Source organism: Aquarana catesbeiana, linkage group LG11 (genome assembly GCF_042186555.1).
Source record: "Aquarana catesbeiana isolate 2022-GZ linkage group LG11, ASM4218655v1, whole genome shotgun sequence".
In the NCBI taxonomy this organism is placed as follows: Eukaryota; Metazoa; Chordata; class Amphibia; order Anura; family Ranidae; genus Aquarana; species Aquarana catesbeiana.
This window is the reverse complement of record NC_133334.1, coordinates 28,213,425-28,233,929: the sequence shown is the minus strand read 5'-3', so window position 1 is coordinate 28,233,929 and position 20,505 is coordinate 28,213,425. Positions and strand designations below refer to the sequence as shown.

At 42.9% G+C, this 20,505-nt stretch overlaps 1 protein-coding gene across 1 annotated transcript in view; it reads left to right on the top strand.

The window, feature by feature from the left end:
* LOC141111678 (fibronectin-like) overlaps positions 1-20,505 on the top strand; it is a 159,442-nt gene that overhangs the window by 29,047 nt on the left and 109,890 nt on the right. Inside the window, 3 exon segments of the mRNA XM_073603828.1 lie at positions 6,675-6,938; positions 10,955-11,230; positions 13,865-14,119. Of these exon segments, the coding sequence (XP_073459929.1) occupies positions 6,675-6,938; positions 10,955-11,230; positions 13,865-14,119 (795 nt within the window).

The following is a 20,505-nucleotide window of genomic DNA, read 5'->3' as shown; positions in this document are numbered from 1 at the left end:
AAAAGTAAAATGATATAAAATGGAAACGACATTGGAAAAAGTGATTTAACAATTGTTTGACTAAACTTGTCACCCAGCCCACAGACATGGGGAGTGGCATAGTTGTTTTAAATAGACAAGGCTATAATGTAAAAATGTATAAGATGTTAGGGGATAGGGAGACGTATATCACTTTGAAAAATAATCCTATGCATTTTTATAAGAATGAATTGTCTAAATTGGTTTCTAAAGGCTATAAGCAAGGTATTTTAGACAAAAAAGCATTTCTTGTCCCTCTGACTACTCATATTCCAGTGATCTATTACTTGCCTAAAAATACATGAAAATTCTGAACGCCCTCAGGTCCCATTGTAAGTGGGATCAATTATGTGCACGAAGCACTATCTTCAGCCACTTGTTCCTGAAATGCTTATTGAATAACACAGAGTGTTGTAATAATCGTTTAAAGGTTACAGTGGATGTAATTATATATATATACCATTGTTCCCCATTCCTTAGGTTTTGAGGCAGTTACTATCTGAATCAAATTTTGGAGTTAGCTGAGCGACAAAAGTGTTCCATTACTGACCTCCTCATAATTATTTTTGGTTCGGTGGCCAGTATTACTTACAAGGTATGGGAGTTGCCATGGGGGCTAAATATGTCCCCAGTTTGGCTAACCTATTTATAGAGAAACAGGAGGAGGATGTCATCTGAGCTCCTAAGGCCAACGTAGACCTGAGGTGGTTTTATGGACACGTTATTTGGATGACATCCTCCTCTTATGGGGTGGCGATAGAGAGTCACTTGCAAGGTATATGAAGGAACTAAATACTAATGATAGGGGTTTATATCTCAACTATGAGGCTACTCAGAAGGAGATACATTTCCTGGATCTTACAATTCATGTGGAAAACAGTCAGTTTGTTACTACCACCTCTTTTAAAACCAATTATAATTCATATGTACCCTTGGATAGTTGCCACCACCAATTGTGGCTGAAGTCAGTGCCTTGCAGACAGTTTATGAGACTGAAATGCAGTTAATCTAGAGAGGAGGACTATTTGACACAGGCTACATTGTTGAGGAATTGGTTTATCCAAAAAGGTTATGACTAGGAAGGTATGGATGTTGAGATTTATCAGGTTAATTCTATTGAGAGGAGTTTGCTTTTGTTGGAAATGGAGAAAACAAGATTAATGTATGATGGTAAATTTTCTTTATGTTCATGGCTTTTGTTCTTTTCAAGATTTAAGCGTTTTTTTTCATGTAAAAAATGCTTCATTTTATTTTTATTTCTTTATTTACTTTATTGTGTATACATCGACATTTACTGCTTGTGTTTGTTTTAGCTGACCCTGACAGAAATGTGTTGAATGCAGAAAATGTCGTGATTGGGTAACCTTATAAAAAACAGTGTTGGCTGGTACTTCCTAAATGCAAAAACACATTTCACTACAAGTGCACTTGCAACTGCACTGAACCTGCTCTTGTAGTGCAAAGTGTATTTGCCCTTAGCAAATAACCCCCATTTTTGCATAAAACAGCAATTACATCACCCCAAAAGTGTTGTAGTGTTGAGACAATAATCCACACATTCTTGAGTAAGGCACTTTTTTATACCTGCACAATCACATGTGCATTTACCAAAGGTTTTTAAAACAAACCAACATGTTTGTTGTATAACAATGTTTGCAGTAGCATTATCAAAAATCTAAATATCCATTTCAGATAAAACAGGCCTGTGTAAAACCAACAAGAAAGCCAAAAAACTTGAACTTACAAAGTTCACATATGGTAAAACCTGAAGGCTATATCAGACATCAGTATTTAGGAACTGGGTTTGATATAGCGTTCAGATGGGGGGAAATCACCCCTGGAAAAGCCAAATTTGGAAGATGCACACCAATTTACGAATGTCAACATGTGCTATCTGCCATCAGGGGGGATCAAGGGGCGTGTTTTGGGGGAGCAAGCCCTTCCTCAACGCGACTTTATAATTGAGGAAGGGGTTGCACCCCCAAAACGCGTCCATTGATCTCCCGTGATGGCAGATAGCACATGTTGGCACACTGTGTGCATCCTCCAAATTTGGCTTTTCTAAACATTGAAAAAATTTTGGTAAGATTGGACCACGATAAAACAGGTGATTTTGTGGGGTTTAAATTTGCCCCAAAACATCAATGATGTTATTATTTTTTTTAATAACATCACTGATTTGTTGCTGGATGTTTTGCAATTGGAGATTACACCCCATGATCTCCCCGATCAGTATCTGGGCACTTTCAGATGTAAAGCGTTCTGGATCACGATCACCTAAAAAGAGATAAAGAACAAAAAAAAGGTCTCAAAAATCTGCCACCATCCATCTTTTTTACCTGAGCCTGTGGTCGCAGACACTCACCTGTTGTGGTGCCAATCTCCACCACATCTTCTTCTTCCTCCTGCTCAGCTTCTTGGGTTGGTATTTCCCCTTCTTCCAGAGGGGGGGGGGTCTCTGGTCTCCTCGGATGAGGGGTGTCCGAGTCTTTTCTCCCCTATGTAAAACAAAAATGGTATAATTAGCACACAGATATTTGATGGCAGAACTAGAAATAGGAAGTGGGGTACAATTGTCTATTTTAGCCGAGTTCCAAGATGTATATTTTTTAGTGTCCTTTGTCAAGCTGCAATACTTTACCTGTTTAGTACAAGCTTCACAGATGTAGCCCCCCCTATAGTATACACTGGAGCATCAGTGTGCCCCCCCTAATAAAAATCGTGTTCTTGTGTCCCACACTAGTGCTCCAGTGTCCAGATGTGAAAACAGCTGCTCAGTATCCTCTCCTTACACACAATCTAGTTTGCATTTCATTCTGCTAACAAACCCATCTACACAAACAAATATTTGGCATCCAAGTAGGCCCCCAAAAATGTGTGAAAATGCATATGGCCTAAACAATGGTGTTCTAGAGGCCGAAAGAAAAATGTTTGATACGAACGAATAATGGGCCCATGAACATTAAAGTTGACCTTTTTAAACGTTACAATTAATAAAAGCATATGGAGCAGAACGAACATAATAAAGACAGAAAGAATAGGAACACAGCACAACTACTTACTTTTTTGCAGCACTCTACGGATCTTTCGGTACTGCTCTGGCTCTCTCAACTTCAGGTCCGACCACCGCTTCCTGAGCTGATCTTTAGATCTTCGTACCCCGAAATTCCTCTCAAGACTCCTGACCATTTTCGCCATGATCTTGGCCTTTCGGATGTTCGGGTTGGGGGTAAGGCCCATATTTTCAGTAATAGTCGGACTTCCTCATGATGTCAACCATCTCCAACATCTCCCCAAACGACATATTTGTGGCCTTAAAACGTCTCCTTCTGGATCGGGACGTGCCTGGATCCGGGCTTTCCTCCTCCTCCTCCTCGTTGCTAGAATTAGCACGCACCTGTTGTAACTCCGCCATCATGCTCTTCCCCCACTGCTCCGAACGAAAAGGGGCGGGGAATACACTAGAAAGAACGTCAGGGGCGGTCGGAATTACACGCATGCGCAGTGTGTATAAAGCATAACACGCGTGCGTATTACGTACGATCTGTGAGCGGAGGAAGGAGCATTGGACGCGCCGATCGTAAGAACGAAGGTAAGGGACAAACTTGTGCCTATACTGCTTCTAGATTGAGGCCTATATTGTAACAAGATTAGGAGAGTTTTGTCTGACATTAGGCTTTGTCTTGTGTTGTGTCTTGCAGTGAACATGGATATCTTAATGAAAGACAATGACTTCATGTCAGTATTCGTAGAGATGCTAAGTGAGCTGCCCTGTCTGTGGGAGATTACCCACCCCCATTTCAAGAACCAAGCAAAGAGGAAGGCAGCACTGGAGCAATTGTGTGAAATTGTGAAGCAGGTGATCCCCACGGCAGACATCACTTATATAAAGATTTTCATTGGTGGCCTGAGGAGCACATATCTGAGGGAGCGCAAGAAAGTCCTGGATTCACAGAGATCCGGAGCAGCAGATGACATCTATGTCCCCAGGATGTTGTACTATGACAGGCTGCACTTTCTGACAGGCCAGACTGAACCCAGGCCATCCCTCTCCAGTCTTCCTTCCACGCTTCCTTCCCCCCTGGCTTAGGCTTCTGACGCCCAACCTGGGCCTTCCAGGCCACATGTAGAGGAGCCCAGATTGAGCCAGGTATAGCATTCCTCTAAATATTTCTGCTTGTCCAATCAATTATGTTAACTAGATGTTAGTTGGGAGTACTAATTTAGGATTGTGATTGATGATGCAAAAACTAAAACCATGTCCCTTTTTCATACACAGGGAAGTCTCAGCCAGAAGGTGGCCGGGCCGAGCCGGCTGGCTGATATCAAGGTCCCTCCACCCCCCCTGAAAAGAGAAAGTGGCAGTAGGAGGAGTACCCTAGAGGAGGCTGCTATAGCATTCTTTTGGAGGGCTACAGAGGTCCTGGGAGCACCCCACACCATGCAGGAGAACATTGCTGCCTTCATAGCCTATAAAATGCAGAGGATGGAGGAGGGCCAAAAAGCCATGTGTGAGGCCCTCATATCGGAGGCTCTGGAGAAAGGTATGAGGGGCCAAATTACACCTCACATACATCTTTGGGATGGTCCTCCTCCTCCTCCTGCAGGTCCTCCTCCTCCTCCTCCCTCTCCTCCAGGTCCCCCCAGTCCTCCTCCAGGTCCCCCCAGTCCTCCTCCTCCTCCAGGTCCTACTCCTCCTCCTGCCACATCTCCAACTGCACAGCCACAGCCGTGAAGGAAGCGTGGAAGGAAGACCAGACAGTGATTGCCCTGGGTTCAGTCTGGTCGGCCAAAAGATGCAGCCTCTTGTGGTACCACAGCCTGGGGACACACATGTCATCTGCTGCTATCCAGATCTCTGCGAATCCTGGACCAGACTGCCCTCCCTTAGATATGGACTCCTCAGGCCACCAATTTTGATGTTGAAGAATTGATGTCTGCCGTGGGGGTCCCAGGCTTCGCTAATTTCTCCTGTTGATCCAGTGTTGCCTTCCTCTGTTTGGTTCTGATCCTTTAATAAAGGATTTTTGTTTTGAATTATACTCTCCTATGTGTTTTACTTCAAAAATGACAGTTTGTTTGTGAGGATTCAGGTACATTTCAAATATACAATGTGAAATGAACAAGGGACACCAACAACAAATAATCTCCTGGAGATTAAATAATAAAAGATATCAATGGTGTTGGGGTAACTTGACACACAAAACACACCCAAAAATATTCTGGAGTAAAAATAAAAATAACATTGAACAAAGATCAGCCTTGGAAAAAATCCAAACATTAAAGAAAAAAAAAAGGCTTAAAATCCAAAATAAAAAAAAATTAAAAAATATAAAACTGTCAGATGTGACAACTAATAACAATATATTCAGGGAATCCCACTAAAAAAACACAAATAAAAGTTTGTGAGAAGTGTGTGTGAATATGAGCATCAAAACTACTTAATTCTTGTCACATTATAAAGAAGAAGAGAGTGTGCTGTATTAAACCATTTTGAACATTGCAGCGTGACGAAAGTGCTGCGAACGCTAAGTTTACCAGAACGAGCTGTCCCGTCTCGGAATTTCTTCTGAGCATGCGTGGCACTTTGTGCGTCGGAACAGGCCACACACGGTCGGAATTGACGCGATCGGATTTTGTTGTCGGAAAATTTTATCTCCTGCTGTCCAACTTTGTGTGTCGGAAAATCCAATGGAAAATGTCCGATGGCGCCCACACACGGTCGGAATTTCCGACAACACGCTCTGATCGGACATTGTCCATCGGAAAATCCGACCGTGTGTACGGGGCATTAGTCTTTTTTAGGAATTGATAAGTTTGTCCCATACTGGAAGGTGAATGCACCTAAGAGAGGAGTCTGAAAATTATAGACTAAGTGGATAGATATGTATATATATCATTTTAAAACATACCTATAGTTTAAATATTGATTGGGACAGAGTCATAACCCTTGTCAGTTTTTTCTTGCAATCTGTGTCCTATCTGGGAAATTTTCCTTCACTTCCTGTCCCATAGCCAAAACAAGAAGAAATCCCTCCAAAGTGAGAGGACCTCAAGGTGTCACCCAAAACAGTGTCCCCATTATACGATATCCCCTCTATTATTTTTCTGGTTTCAACCCAAATTTGGCATTTTCTTTCACTTTGGATGATAACGGTAAACATGACAATTGGAGGAGGAACCTCTTTAACAAGGGCACAGACAGCAATAAAATCTGACAGGGGCTTGAATGTCTCTCTACTCTATCCAAAACAAAATAAAAGTTAGTTACACTAAGCATTATTTAGATAGTAAAGGATGTTTTTGGAGCCGGGACCTGTACAGAAACAAGAATAAGACTTGCCATGGAAAGGGACCCAGATTTACACAGGTGTATAGTAAAGTGAAGTGCATCTGTTTTCACTGTATATATCCATCCACGTTCATAGAAATGGATAATATTGCTTCTTTTCTTCTTCCCAGGTTTTGATGCATAATTTCACTTTACTTTATACTCTTAGGTTTACTTCCCCTCTCCTTACTTCACAGTTTAGAAAATGAGGCCTGATGCATGTATCCTCATTCTGATTGCATTGTGCAGTTCTGCCTGCTGTCTGTTCCCACTACGAGCACAGCCATTGTCTTTTCTATGTGTATTTTCTATTTTCTTTTCCCAGATCCGACTCCACCAGGAAAAATCACTTTTATTACAACTGGAACAAACACCATCACATTATGCTGGATAGAGCCAGTAAATATGACCAATGTGACTTATAAGATAACTTATTATTGGAATGCTTCTTCCCCCATCACTGTGACAAGTAACTCTCCAAATGTCACCCTTCTGAGCCTGAAATCTGGGAGTAATTACACCATTACTGTGGTGACAGTTGGAATCCAAGGGTATTTGAGCACGCCTGTCAGCAGATCTGTGTTTACACGTAAGTTCTGTCAGGATGCTAACTATGCCAATGTGAACCCTCTAGATGCACTTAAGGTGAAATGTAATGAGAAGTGATAGACTATCCTGAGAAGTATAGAATGACAGCATTTCTTGGTAGGGCAATGTACCATGGAACAGGTTAGATCTGGGTGCTGGATCTACAAAATAGAAACCACACTGGAGCACACTGGATGAGGGAGGTGATGGAAACTGAAAAGGAAAGAAAGCCCAATGTATCCTCTTATGTATGATTTTTCCAGGGACAGCTGCAGAGGATCCTGTACTGATCCTGCACCCTGAACAATGATCACATCCCCCAGGTTCACCCTGCTGTAAATACTATAGACCATTAGTCAGAGGTCACCAGGAACAGTCCAGAGGCCAGGGTGGGCATGAGACATGAATAACCAAGACCTATCCAGAAGTTGGTACACAGGAGTTAACTGAAGATGCAATGGATAGCCAGAAACTAGCTAGAAGTTGGTACATAGCAGTCAATTAAGAATTCAGGCTGGATAGCAGGAAGGCCAGCTTGCAAAAGTATTGCTTGGGCAGCGAGCCTAGATCTGCACCAAGTTTAAATGGGGTAGACAAGAGGAAGGAGCCATTCTGACAGGCAGTGGCATCGCTAGGGGGTGGCTTTTGGGGCTACAGCCCCGAATCTGGGGCCCATAGCCCCGAGTCTCTGCAGGGGTCCCCAAGGGGAAGAAAGGTTCTCTGGGGACCCTGATGTAAGTGGGGGGCTCTCTGGGGACCCTGATGCAAGGGGGAGGGTCTCTGGGGAACCTGATTTAACGGGGAGGCTCTCTGGGGACCCTGATTTAAGGGGGAAGCTCTCTGGGGACCCTAATGCAAGGGGGGCTCTCTGGAAACCCTGAAGTAAGTGGGGGGCTCTCTGGGGACCCTGATGCAAGGGGGAGGCTCTCTGGGGACTCTGATGTAAGGAGGAGGCTCTCTGGGGACCCTGATGTAAGGGGGGGCTCTCTGGGGACCCTGATGTAAGGGGGGGCTCTCAGGGTACCCTGATGTGAGTGGGGGGCTCTCTGGAGATATACACACATGTATATTATTGTATATACATGTGTATGCCCGCCCAAGCTTATTACTACGCTGCTATGGGCTCTAGCCCCAGATCTTTTGTAGATCTAGCAACGCCCCTGCTGACAGGGAATGGCCACCACTCTGATTAGCTGTGCGCTGCCAGGAGGTTGGTGCTGCTCTGACTGGATGCAGATGTCATCCTCCAGGTAAAACCCAGAATGCCATGCAACGTGGGCATTGGATCAAGGAAGGTAAGTAGCACTGACACCATCTCTGTTGATAGACCAGAAATGTGGTGCCATTAGGGCACCATTATAATACACAGAAGAATATATTTAATTCTTCCAGCATATTAGAATATGAGAATCATTACCACTAGTGTGTCCAACCATGACCAGAAATTTGTAGTAAACTAAGGTTTTTTTTTCATCTGTGTGTCATAAGATAAATGTTTTTAGATTAAATAATCTTTCATATTTTGCACAATAAGCACTAAGGGCGGTCTCTAGACATTTTTTTGTCACAGACAGATGGAGCCATCATTGAGAGGTGAGAAGGCGACAGAGGCTTTTCTTTCAAAGGACAGGTGGCCTGATATTAAAAGGGTGTTCTATGTATCTGTTACAGGGTTGCAAAGTTTTAATGGCAAAAAAAAAATGTGCAATTAGTAATTAGGGAAGAGTTCCTGGTTTGCTGCAAACATAATTTCGGACTGAATTATGCTGGTTTGAGTGTTCGTCTGAACACCGGACTTTTAGATCATTCGGCAGGAGCCGTAAGTACACCCATCACATTTTTGTAAATAGTTTATTATATCTTTTCATGACAACACTGAAGAAATGACACTTTGCTACAATGTAAAGTAGTGAGTGTACAGCTTGTATAACAGTGTTTGCAGTGCCTTCAAAATAACTCAGCACACAGCCATTAATGTCTAAACCGCTGGCAACAAAAGTGAGTACACCCCTAAGTGAAAATGTCCAAATTGTGCCCAAAGTGTCAATATTTTGTGTGGCCACCCTTATTTTCCAGCACTGCTTGGGCATGTAGTTCACCAGAGCTTCCAAGGCTGCCACTGGAGTCCTCTTCCACTCCTCCATGGCGACATCATGGAGTTGGTGGATGTTGGAGACCTTGCACTCCTCCACCTTCCGTTTGAGGATGCCCCACGGATGCTCAATAGGGTTTAGGTCTGGAGACATGCTTGGCCAGTCCATCACCTTTACTCTCAGCTTCTTTAGCAAGGCAGTGGTCATCTTGGAGGTGTGTTTGGGGTCGTTATCATGTTGGAATACTGCCCTGTGGCCCAGTCTCCGAAGAGAGGGTATCATGCTCTGCTTCAGTATGTCACAGTACATGTTGGCATTCATGGTTCCCTCAATGAACTGTAGCACCCCTGTTCCTGCAGCACTTATGCAGCCCCAGACCATGACACTCCCACCACCATGCTTGACTGTAGGCAAGGCACACTTGTTTTTGTACTCCTTGCCTGGTTGCCGCCACACACGCTTGACACCACTTGAACCAAATAAGTTTTTCTTGGTCTCATCAGACCACAGGACATGGTTCCAGTAATGTCCTTAGTCTGCTTGTCTTCAGCAAACTGTTTACTGGCTTTCTTGTGCATCATCTTTAGAAGAGGCTTCCTTCTGGGATGACAGCCATGCACACCAGTTTGATGCAGCGTGTGGCGTATGGTCTAACCACTGACAGGCTGACCCCCCCACCCCTTCAACCTCTGCAGCAATGCTGGCAGCACACATATGTCTATTTCCAAAAGATAACCTCTGGATATGACGCTGAGCACGTGCACTCAACTTCTTTGGTCGAGGCCTGTTCTGAGTGGAACCTGTCCTGTTAAAAAGCTGGTCTTGGCCACCATCCTGCAGCTCAGTTTCAGGGTCTTGGCAATCTTCTTATAGCCTAGGCCAGTGATGGCGAACCTTGGCACCCCAGATGTTTTGGAACTATATCTCCCATTAAGCTCAACTACACTGCAGAGTGCATGAGCATCATGGGAAATGTAGTTTCAAAACATCTGGGATGCCAAGGTTCGCCATCACTGGCCTAGGCCATCTTTATGAAGAGCAACAATTCTTTTTTTCAGATCCCCAGAGAGTTCTTTGCCATGAGGTGCCATGTTGAACTTCCAGTGACCGGTATGAGAGAGTGAGAGTGATAACACCAAATTTAACAAATCTGCTCCTCTTTCACACCTGAGACCTTGTAACACTAACGAGTCACATGACACCGGGGAGGGAAAATGGCTAATTGGGCCCAATTTGGACATTTTTAGTTAGGGGTGTACTCACTTTTGTTGCCATTGGTTTAGACATTAATGGCTGTGTGTTGAGTTATTTTGAAGGGACCGCAAATTTACACTGTTATACAAGCTGTACACTGACTTCTTTACATTGAGGCAAAGTGTCATTTCTTCAGTGTTGTCACATGAAAAGATATAATAAAATGTTTACAGAAATGTGAGGGTGTACTCTTGTGAGATACTGTATATAGTAGTGTGTTTTTCCTTATATCCTTAGTCTTTTTACATGTTGCCCAGGGCAGTACCCAGCACCCCCATGCCATTTGTTTGACAATCACTTGCCTATTAGCCCATAAAATTATCAGTGTCCATCAGTGTTGCCTTATCTGTGCCCATCAGTGCAGCCCATCAGTGCAGCCCATCAGTGTGTTTCAACAGAGGACTCTACAATGTTATTAATTGTAATTAGCTACAAAGCCTTTTCTAAGAATTATACCCAATAAATCTAATGTGTTTAGTGCTTAAAATATAACCATTGAATCCTTCAAAGTCCTGCCATTTAAAAATGAGAGTTACCCAGAAGCCATTTCTCATGATGTGTAGACCCTCTTACCCTACACATATACTATTAGATTATATCTTCTTCAATGTCATTTAGGTGTTTTTCTGTCTTTTTTGTTAAGCGCAAATGTATGTTTTCTACTTTCCAGAGCCATTGCCGGTGAACCTGCCACAATATTTTAATGTGACTTCAACATCTGTGTCCTTAAATTGGAGAATACCGGATGAATCCCAGAGTTCTTACACATACAGAGTGCAGACAAATGTCACATCACCATCTACACTGATAAAAAATATAATAGTGACCAATCAACCAGAATCAATAGTGCATTTGACCCCGGGACAAACATATACATTACTGATATATACAAGAGCTGCTGATAATGTCACTGAATCTGCCCCGGTGTCATTAACTACCTGCACAGGTGAGTACAGCCGCAGTCCTGCTCTTATCACTCAGGTGGGGGACTCCATGAAATCACTTCTGTATTACTGAGTTCTGTTAGTTTGATAAGAGAGGGTTCCTTTAAAAGCAAGTTGTTTTTTGCCAAGGCATGTTGGATAAAATTGATTAGAATTTTCTGATCTACAGTGTCTCACAAAAGTGAGTACACCCCTCACATTTTTGTAAATATTTTATTCTATATTTTTATGTGACAACACTGAAGAAATTACACTTTTCTACAATGTAAAGTAGTGAGTGTACAGCTTGTATAACAGTGTAAATTTGCTGTCCCCTCAAAATAACTCAACACACAGCCATTAATGTCTAAACTGCTGGCAACAAAAGTGAGTACACCCCTAAGTGAAAATGTCCAAATTAGGCCCAAAGTGTCAATATTTTGTGTGGTCACCATTATTTTCCAGCATTGCCCTAACCCTCTTGGGCATGGAGTTCACCAGAGATTCACAGGTTGCCACTGGAGTCCTCTTCCACTCCTCCATGACAACATCACAGAGCTGGTGGATGTTAGAGACCTTGCGCTCCTCCACCTTCTGTTTGAGGATGCCCTACAATATGCTCAATAGGGTTTAGGTCTGGAGACATGCTTTGTCAGTCCATCACCTTTACCCTCAGCTTCTTTAGCAAGGCAGTGCTGACCCCCCACCCCTTCAACCTCTGCAGCAATGCTGGCATCACTCATATGTTAATTCCAAAAGACAACCTCTGGATATGACGCTGAGCATGTGCACTCAACTTCTTTGGTCAACCATGGCAAGGACTGTTCTGAGTGGAACATGTCCTGGTAAACCGCTGTATGGTCTTGGCCACCGTGCTCCAGCTCAGTTTCAGGGTCTTGGCAATCTTCTTATAGCCTAGGCCATCTTTATGTAGAGCAACAATTATTTTTTTCAGATCCTCAGAGTTCTTTGCCATGAGGTGCCATGTTGAACTTCCAGTGACCAGTATGAGAGAATGAGAGCGATAACACCAAATTTAACACACCTGCTCCCCATTCACACCTGAGACCTTGTAACACTAATGAGTCACATGACACCGGGGAGGGAGAATGGCTAATTGGCCCGAATTTGGACATTTTCACTTAGGGGTGTACTCACTTTTGTTGCCAGCGGTTTAGACATTAATGGCTGTGTGTTGAGTTATTTTGAGAGGACAGCAAATTTACACTGTTATATGCTGCAGGCATCATTCAGATATCATCACTGCTAGTTATTATTTCAGATTTTCGAATTTTCTGATTTTTGGATTTTCAAATTTACGAATCTTCAAATTTACGAATTTTAAATTCTCAGAGTCTTCGAATTTACGTAAATTACAAGTTTTTGAATATTCAAAATAATTTGTTAAATGGGTTTTCGTTAATTCGGATTTTTCCGAATTAACGAATTTGTCGAAATTCGTTAAAAAAATAATTCAGAACGAAACGAATTGCACATGTCTAGTACTGGTGTTACTGTCAGGAGTTCCTCTGTGATTCTTTGTGTTTACGTACTCAACCTGGTGTGTCAGAAGGGCTGAGGTCTTTAAGAAGGTTAAGGCCAGCAACAGAAGACGTATCCTGACTAGCAGTTCCTTCAGGTGTAGCGCTACATGTGGGGGCTCGGCTGGGATCCCTCTGTTTTGCAGGCAAGACACCAAGAAAACAAGCCAGAGACAATCAACATAGATGCTACAGCTGCTACTATCATTACTATAGGACTAGACTTCTTTACTGCTCTGGAGAGCTCCTTCAGGGGTAGCACTACATAGGTTTAAACACTTTTTTAAACACTTGTTTACCAGTTGATTGCAACTTACATTTTTCTTTTCTTTTCAATCTTATTTTATTGCAAGGTAAAGGGAGAACAAATGTATAAATCATGTTACAGTATATAATATACATGTAGCTTACATATAGCATTGAGGTGAACCTTTACGAAATATGTACAATCCGAGGCAACTTTGCTTTAAGATCTTTGATGGAATAATGGTGTATCACAATGTAATTTTATGCCACATAGAAGCGTGAATAATAATAACATGTGGACAGGTTCCAATATACAATTCATCTCTAATGTAACGCAGACCCATGATGTTATGTGGTCTTTCCTAATCAGGGTGGTATGCTGTAGGGATCCCTCATTGTCTTAGAGTAGATAACTACTTCACTGATCTGTTTTGGGCATACGGCCTCTGTTCATATGTTTGGGTGTTTGGTTCAAGGCGGGAAGGAGAGCAGGCAGGGAGAGAGAAGAAGGTTATATCAAGGAAAGGAATAAGGGAGGTTAAAGAGCACTCCAGCATGGCTATCCAGTAGATGAAGCAACTTACATTTTTAATACAAGATTTGAAGGTTGTGAGACGATGTTAAGATATTATTTGTCATATTTTCACTGTAATTTTCCTTGATTATTTTGATCTACTTTTCATGGAAATATCTTGAAGAATTTATCAGCCATCACAAAACATATTATATTAAATATACTGTATATGTCCTGCATTCTTTGTTGTTCTTCTACTATTTCTAAAAATGCTTTAAAGAACTTATCAGTCATCAGTAAACATGAATAGAATGAGTTTCATAAAGCATATAACATTATGAACATTGTATTTTCAGTTCCCGAACAAGCTGTTACTGTCAAAGTGCATAATTACCAGTCGGTGAATTCTCTGGTGGTGAACTGGACGGCACCAGCAGGAATTGTGTCTATTTATACTGTCACAATAACAGGAGATGTAAATAGGACATTGCAGAAAAATTCTACACAAGCGACTTTCACTAACTTACTACCAGGAAGGAATTATACCGTCACTGTACAGACAATCAGTGGGAGCTGCAACAGTCCAATCACTACAGTGACAGAGGCCACATGTGAGCAGGGCCGGTACAAGGCAGGGGCGGAAGGGGCACGTGCCCTGGGCGGTACCATTTGCTATGGGGGGGGGGCGCAGCCTGCAGATGAAGTTCTGTCACGGCCGCCGCCCGCCAGTGTGTACAATACAACTACTGTCTACAGTGCATTTACAGCGCCCAGCGGCACTGTACAAATTGCCGACTTTGTGCGCTCCTGCATCCTCCCTTCCCTCAGCACAATACTCCCCTACGGAGAAGTCCCGTAGTCCCTGCCAGCGCCGTGACGTCACTCACGGCCGGAGGCGAGGTGGGAGGACGCAGAGGAGCGCAGGGAGGCGGGAGCGGTGTCGGCGCGCTGTTACCTCAAGGAGCCGAGCCGAGCCGAGCCGAGCTGAGGAGCTGCTGCCTGCCTGGCTGGCTGGCTGGCTCTAGTAGCTGCTTCTGGATTCTGGAAGATAGCGAAGGTAGAAGATTGCAGTGCCACTGTGTGCCAGTGTTCTGAGTCTGAACTTGTGTAAGTAAACACTCAAAAACAGATTAATAAATGGCTGGATTGGGGGAGGGGAGGAGGCTGAGGCGAGGTTGCCATCCCTAATGCTCTGCAATGCCCCGCAATACCCCGTAATACTCTGCAATACCCCGCAACACTGTGCAGTACCCCACAATACCCCGCAATACTCTGCAATACCCCGCAATACTCTTCAATACTCTGCAATACCCCACAACACTGTGCAGTACCCCGCAATACCCCGCAATACTCTTCAATACTCTTCAATACTTTCCAAACCCCGCAATACTCTTCAATACTCTTCAATACTTTCCAAACCCCGCAATACTCTTCAATACCCCGCAGTACTCTGCAATACCCCGCAATACTCTGCAATACCCCACAATACTCTGCAATACCCCGCAATACCCCACAACACTGTGCAATACTCTGCAATACCCCGCAATACTCTGCAATACCCCGCAATACTCTGCAATACTCTGCAATACCCCACAACACTGTGCAATACTCTGCAATACCCCGCAATACTCTGCAATACCCCGCAATACTCTGCAATACTCTGCAATACCCCACAACACTGTGCAATACTCTGCAATACCCCGCAATACTCTGCAATACTCTGCAATACCCCACAACACTGTGCAATACTCTGCAATACCCCGCAATACTCTGCAATACCGTACAATACCCAGCCATACTCTGTGATACTCGGCGATACCCTGCAATACTCTGCAATACTTTGCAATACCCCACAACACTGTGCAATACTCTGCAATACCCCGCAATACCCCGCAATACTCTGCAATACCCCACAATACTCTGCAATACCGTACAATACCCTGCAATACCTAGCCATACTCTGTGATACTCGGCGATACCCCGCCATACTCTGCAATACCCCGCCATACTCTGCAATACCCCGCCATACTCTGCAATACCCCGCAATACTTTGCAATACCCCACAACACTGTGCAATACTCTGCAATACCCCACAATACTGTGCAATACCCAGCCATACTCTGCCATACTCTGCCATACTCTGCCATACTCTGCCATACCCCGCAATAATCTGCAATACCCCTCCATACTCTGCAATACCCAGCCATACTCTGCAATACTCGGTGATACCCAGCCATGCTCAGTTATACCCAGCCATGCTCAGTTATACCCAGCCATACTCGGCTGTACACGGCCTCTGTATGTGGCCAGGCTGTGGAAGTCTCACACATGTGGTATCGCCGTACTCAGTAGGAGTAGAAGAATCTATTTTAGGGTGTCATTTTTGGTATGTACATGTTATGTGTTAGAAATATTGTATAAATGGACAACTTTGTGTTAAAAAAAAAAAACGTTTTAACCACTTCCCGCCCGCCGGTTGTCATACGACGTCCTTGACTTTGTGCGGGGATATCTGAATTAAAAACGGGGGGGGGGGCGCAGTTTGCCATCTTCGCCCTGGGCACCAAATGGCCTTGTCCCAGCACTGCATGTGAGTATGATCCATAAGAAAAATGAAGACTGCCACAGACCACATCCGAATAGTTATAGAAAGAGGGATTATTTGTGGACAGGGAGACCCAAGTCCCACAAAAAGCAAAACAGGACTTTATTGGCTCAGCAAAGGAGACAACAAATGATTCTGAAAAGTAGAAAATGTATTTAAAATATAAAGGTACAAAAACACAAAAGCATCAGGTAGTAAAAAATTTCCCACTCTAGACCTGAAATCTATCTAGGGCCTTATATTGCAAACCTGGCTCACTGAGTCAGAATTGTGGATATATAATCCCACGTAGATAAATAGCATAATCAAAATAATAGACATGTGCTATTTGGTTCGTAACGAATAGATTTTCGTACGAATTTGTTAGTTTTTGTACATTCAGATCAGTTCGAACATATTCCGAATAGGTGAAAGAACCAAAATACGAAAATTATGAAATTACAAATAAGCAAAATAACGAACACGCGAAAATACGAACTTACAAACGGACAAACTTACGAAACTCCGAAACAGTAAAAGAAAGAAAATGACATCTATAACGAATGATTTACATTTTGTATTTTCAATCCTTTGTCTGTTCGTAATTTCGTATGTTCGTATTTTCATTCGTGTGTTCGTAAATTTTGTTTCTTCGTCTGTTCGTAATTTCGTTTATTAAAGTTCTCGAATCGTTCTTTTGAATGGACAGTGTAAGTGTATCTTAATATGTATGTTCGTAATTTCGTGTTCTCGAATCGTTCTTTCGAATAGGCAGTGTATTAGTGAGTGATGTATCTTACTTAATATCTTTAGCCAATCAGCTTATCCCTTTTGTATGTGAGTCGCACTGCATTCCTGAATCTTTTTAGATTCAGTTGAGTCCGGTCTGGTGACTGGGGGAGTGGGACTGGAGGAAGTACAGGACTTATTAGAAAAGCAAGCATAGGATTATTATTCTTTATTTCCTACGAAAGTATGAATCAACGAAAAAGGCAAATCTCACAAAAGTAACAATTACTAAATTACGAGTAGTGTACCGAATAAACGAAAATCATTATCTAACAAAATTTCGAATCAAAGAAAATTAGACTAACGCAATTACGAATCATTCCGTATCAACGAAAATATATCTGTTACGAAAATACGAACGAGTCCGAATATGAAAACTCGCGTCTTACGAAATTACAAATCGTTAGACTAACGGAATTACGAATCATTCCGTATCAACGAAAATATATCTGTTATGCCGCATACACGCGGTCGGACTTTTCGGCTACAAAAGTCTGACAGCCTGTCCGACAGACTTTCGACGGACTTTTGGCGGACTTGCGGCGGACTTTCTTATGAACGAACTTGCCTACATACGATCACACAAAAGTCCGACGGATTCGTACGTGATGACATACACCGGACTAAAATAAGGAAGTTGATAGCCAGTAGCCAATAGCTGCCCTAGCGTGGGTTTTTGTCCGTCGGACTAGCACACAGACTAAAGTCCGTCAGATTTGAGGCTGCAAAAGTCCGCTGAAAGTCCGGGGAAGCCCACACACGATCGGATTGTCAGCCAGCTTTAGTCTGTCGGCGTCCGTCGGACTTTTGTAGATGAAAAGTCCGACCGTGTGTACGCGGCATTACGAAAATACGAACCAGTCCGAATATGAAAACTCGCATCTTACGAAACTTTGAATCGTTACGAATCAACAGAAACGTAAAGAAACAAAAGGAAACAAAACTAATTTTTTTGTTGTGCACATGTCTACAAAATACTATAGTAAATACACTCCCAGTTGTGTAGGTCAACGCGTTTTCTCCAGAATATGGCTTCTTCAGGACCCAGTATATTGAGCAGAGATCAATCAATGCTGTGGATCGTACAGCCCAAACATTAGCCTCGGAGGGCAGGCACAGGAGGGGCATCAAAGGCAAAAAAAAATGCAGGAGGGCACATGGCGGGTAGCATAGGTGAGTAAAAACTAAGGTTGGACAGCAGGTAAATATTATCTTTTAGTGGAATCCAAATGGGATTAGGAAGGCCACTAAGTGCCCATTAGATGATTATATATAGGCTAAAGTATGGGTGGCCAAAGAATATAATTATAAACCCAGTGCCCCAGAAAAGTGGGCACTGTATATTTGGACAAAGTAATGGGCATCTATTAAGCCACAAAAATACTCCAGGACTAAAGGTCATCAAGCTGTTCTCCAGCTCGCCACGCCAAATGCCATGGTGCATGGTCTCCCTGTCCAAAAAGAATCTTTCTTTCTATGATCCATAAGAGATCTATGTTATCTGTGTATGATCAGAATAAAGGCCACGTGATTGTAAGAGTGCTGTAAGGCCACATGTGGATATTTTTCCAGGTATGAAAATAGACAACCAGAGTTCTTCTTCTGTTCCATTTTTTGTTTAATTAAAGACAGGTCTGTCACATTATGATGCATTTTAATTAAAGCGATATTAAACCCAAAATAAAACATTTATTATCTTGCAGCTAACCAATTCTTAGATGTTATGGCTGCATTCATTTTTTTTTTTAGGCTTTCTTTCCTTTCTCTTCACTTGGTGATCTAGTCAGTAAGTCTGTTTTTCAAAAGATCAAGCTGTCCTGCAGATTTAGCAGTTGCAATGATGAGACAAAACATGTACCACCGACAGGGGTGCTTACAATGATCAGCTTTTATTTTTATTTTTTTAAAACTTTTATTCTAAAAGAAAAAAAAAAAAGTTTGCTGTAATTGAGTAAAAAGCCTTAACCAGATTTTTAGCTTCAATATGTTAGTGAATCTAAATCTGCTAGTACATCTAAAACTCCCCGCCCCACCAGACTGTCCATAAAAACCACCTGTGCTCCTTCATCCAGAGTGGAGGCACTCTAATACAGGAGGTGTGTTACTGTGGCCAGGTCACCAGGTGAAAACAGAGGGAAAAATGACTGAAAAGGGAAAATAATGCAGCCACCACATCTAAGGATCGGTAAGCTGTAATATATTACACTTTCGATTTTGGGTTTCATACCGCTTTAAACTTACCTGTTTGTGACTGCAGAGGACCTAACATCCTGTATAAAGTATAATGCTGTGAATATATATTATTATTTTTATTATAATTATTTATTTGCAAGGGAATCTGCAATGCCTTTGGCTCAACTATATATGACTTTTTATGTTTAGCCATTTTACACTGATTTGTTTTTTTTTTGTTTGTTTTTTCTTTTTTTTATATCAGTTTATTTACTTTGTATGCAATCTTTGTTTTACAATATTTAATATATGGAGTGCCTGTGTCAAAGGATGCCCAAATACTAGGGCCAGTTTATAAAGGATACACACACAGCAAATGTTTGCTGGACATAAACTATATTACCAAAAGTATTGTGACACCTGCCTTTACACGCACGTGAACTTCAATGGCATCCCAGTCTTAGTCCGTAGGGTTCAATATTGAGCAAGGTCCATAAAGACATGGATGAGCGAGTTTGAGGTGGAGGAACTAAACTGGCCTCTTTAGAGCCCTGACCTCAACCCAATAGAACCCCTTTGGGATGAATTAGAGGGGAGACTGGGAGCCAGGCCTTCTCGGCCAACATCAGTGCCTGACCTCACAAATGCTCTTCTGGAAGAATGGTCAAACACTCCCATAGACACATTCCTAAACCTTGTGGACGGCTTTCCCAGAAGAGTTGAAGCTGTTATAACTGCAAAGGGTGGGCCAACTCAATATTGAACCCTACGGACTAAGACTGGGATGCCATTAAAGTTCATGTGTGTGTAAAGGCAGGCGTCCCAATACTTTTGAAATCAATGCAAACTCAATAATCAGTCCACATTCAGTGAAAGTTCATGTACTGCAAAGTTTGCAGTACATGAACTTTCACTAATTGTGGACTGTTTAATGCGTTTGTAGCATGGATCACTTTATTGCAACTTCATGATCTATATATTAATTTCCATGTTGAGCACAGATTTGCTGCTTGGCAAACGCACACTACAAAAAGTAATAGTAATCCTGCTGGCCTGGGGGTTCCCCTCATGTTTCTCTCTCTCTCCCCCCCCCCTCTCTTTCTCTCCCCCTCTCTCTCTCCCTCCCTCCCCCCCTCTCTCCTCCCCCTCTCTCTCCCCCTCTCTCCCTCCCCTCCTCCCCCTCTCTCTCCTGCCCCTCTCTCCTCCCTCCTCTCTCTCCCCTCCTCCCCCTCTCTATCCTCCCCCTCTCTCTCTCCTCCCTCTCTCTCCTCCCCCCCTCTCTCTCCCCCCTCTCCCTCTCTCTCCTCCCTCTCTCCCCCTCTCTCTCCTCCCCTCCCCCTCTCTCTCCCCCCCCCCCTCTCTCTCTTCCCTCTCTCTCCCCCTGTCAGAAACCATGAATCAGACCGAGACAGAAGTACAGTTAATTACACTTGTTTAATAATAATAAAAAGG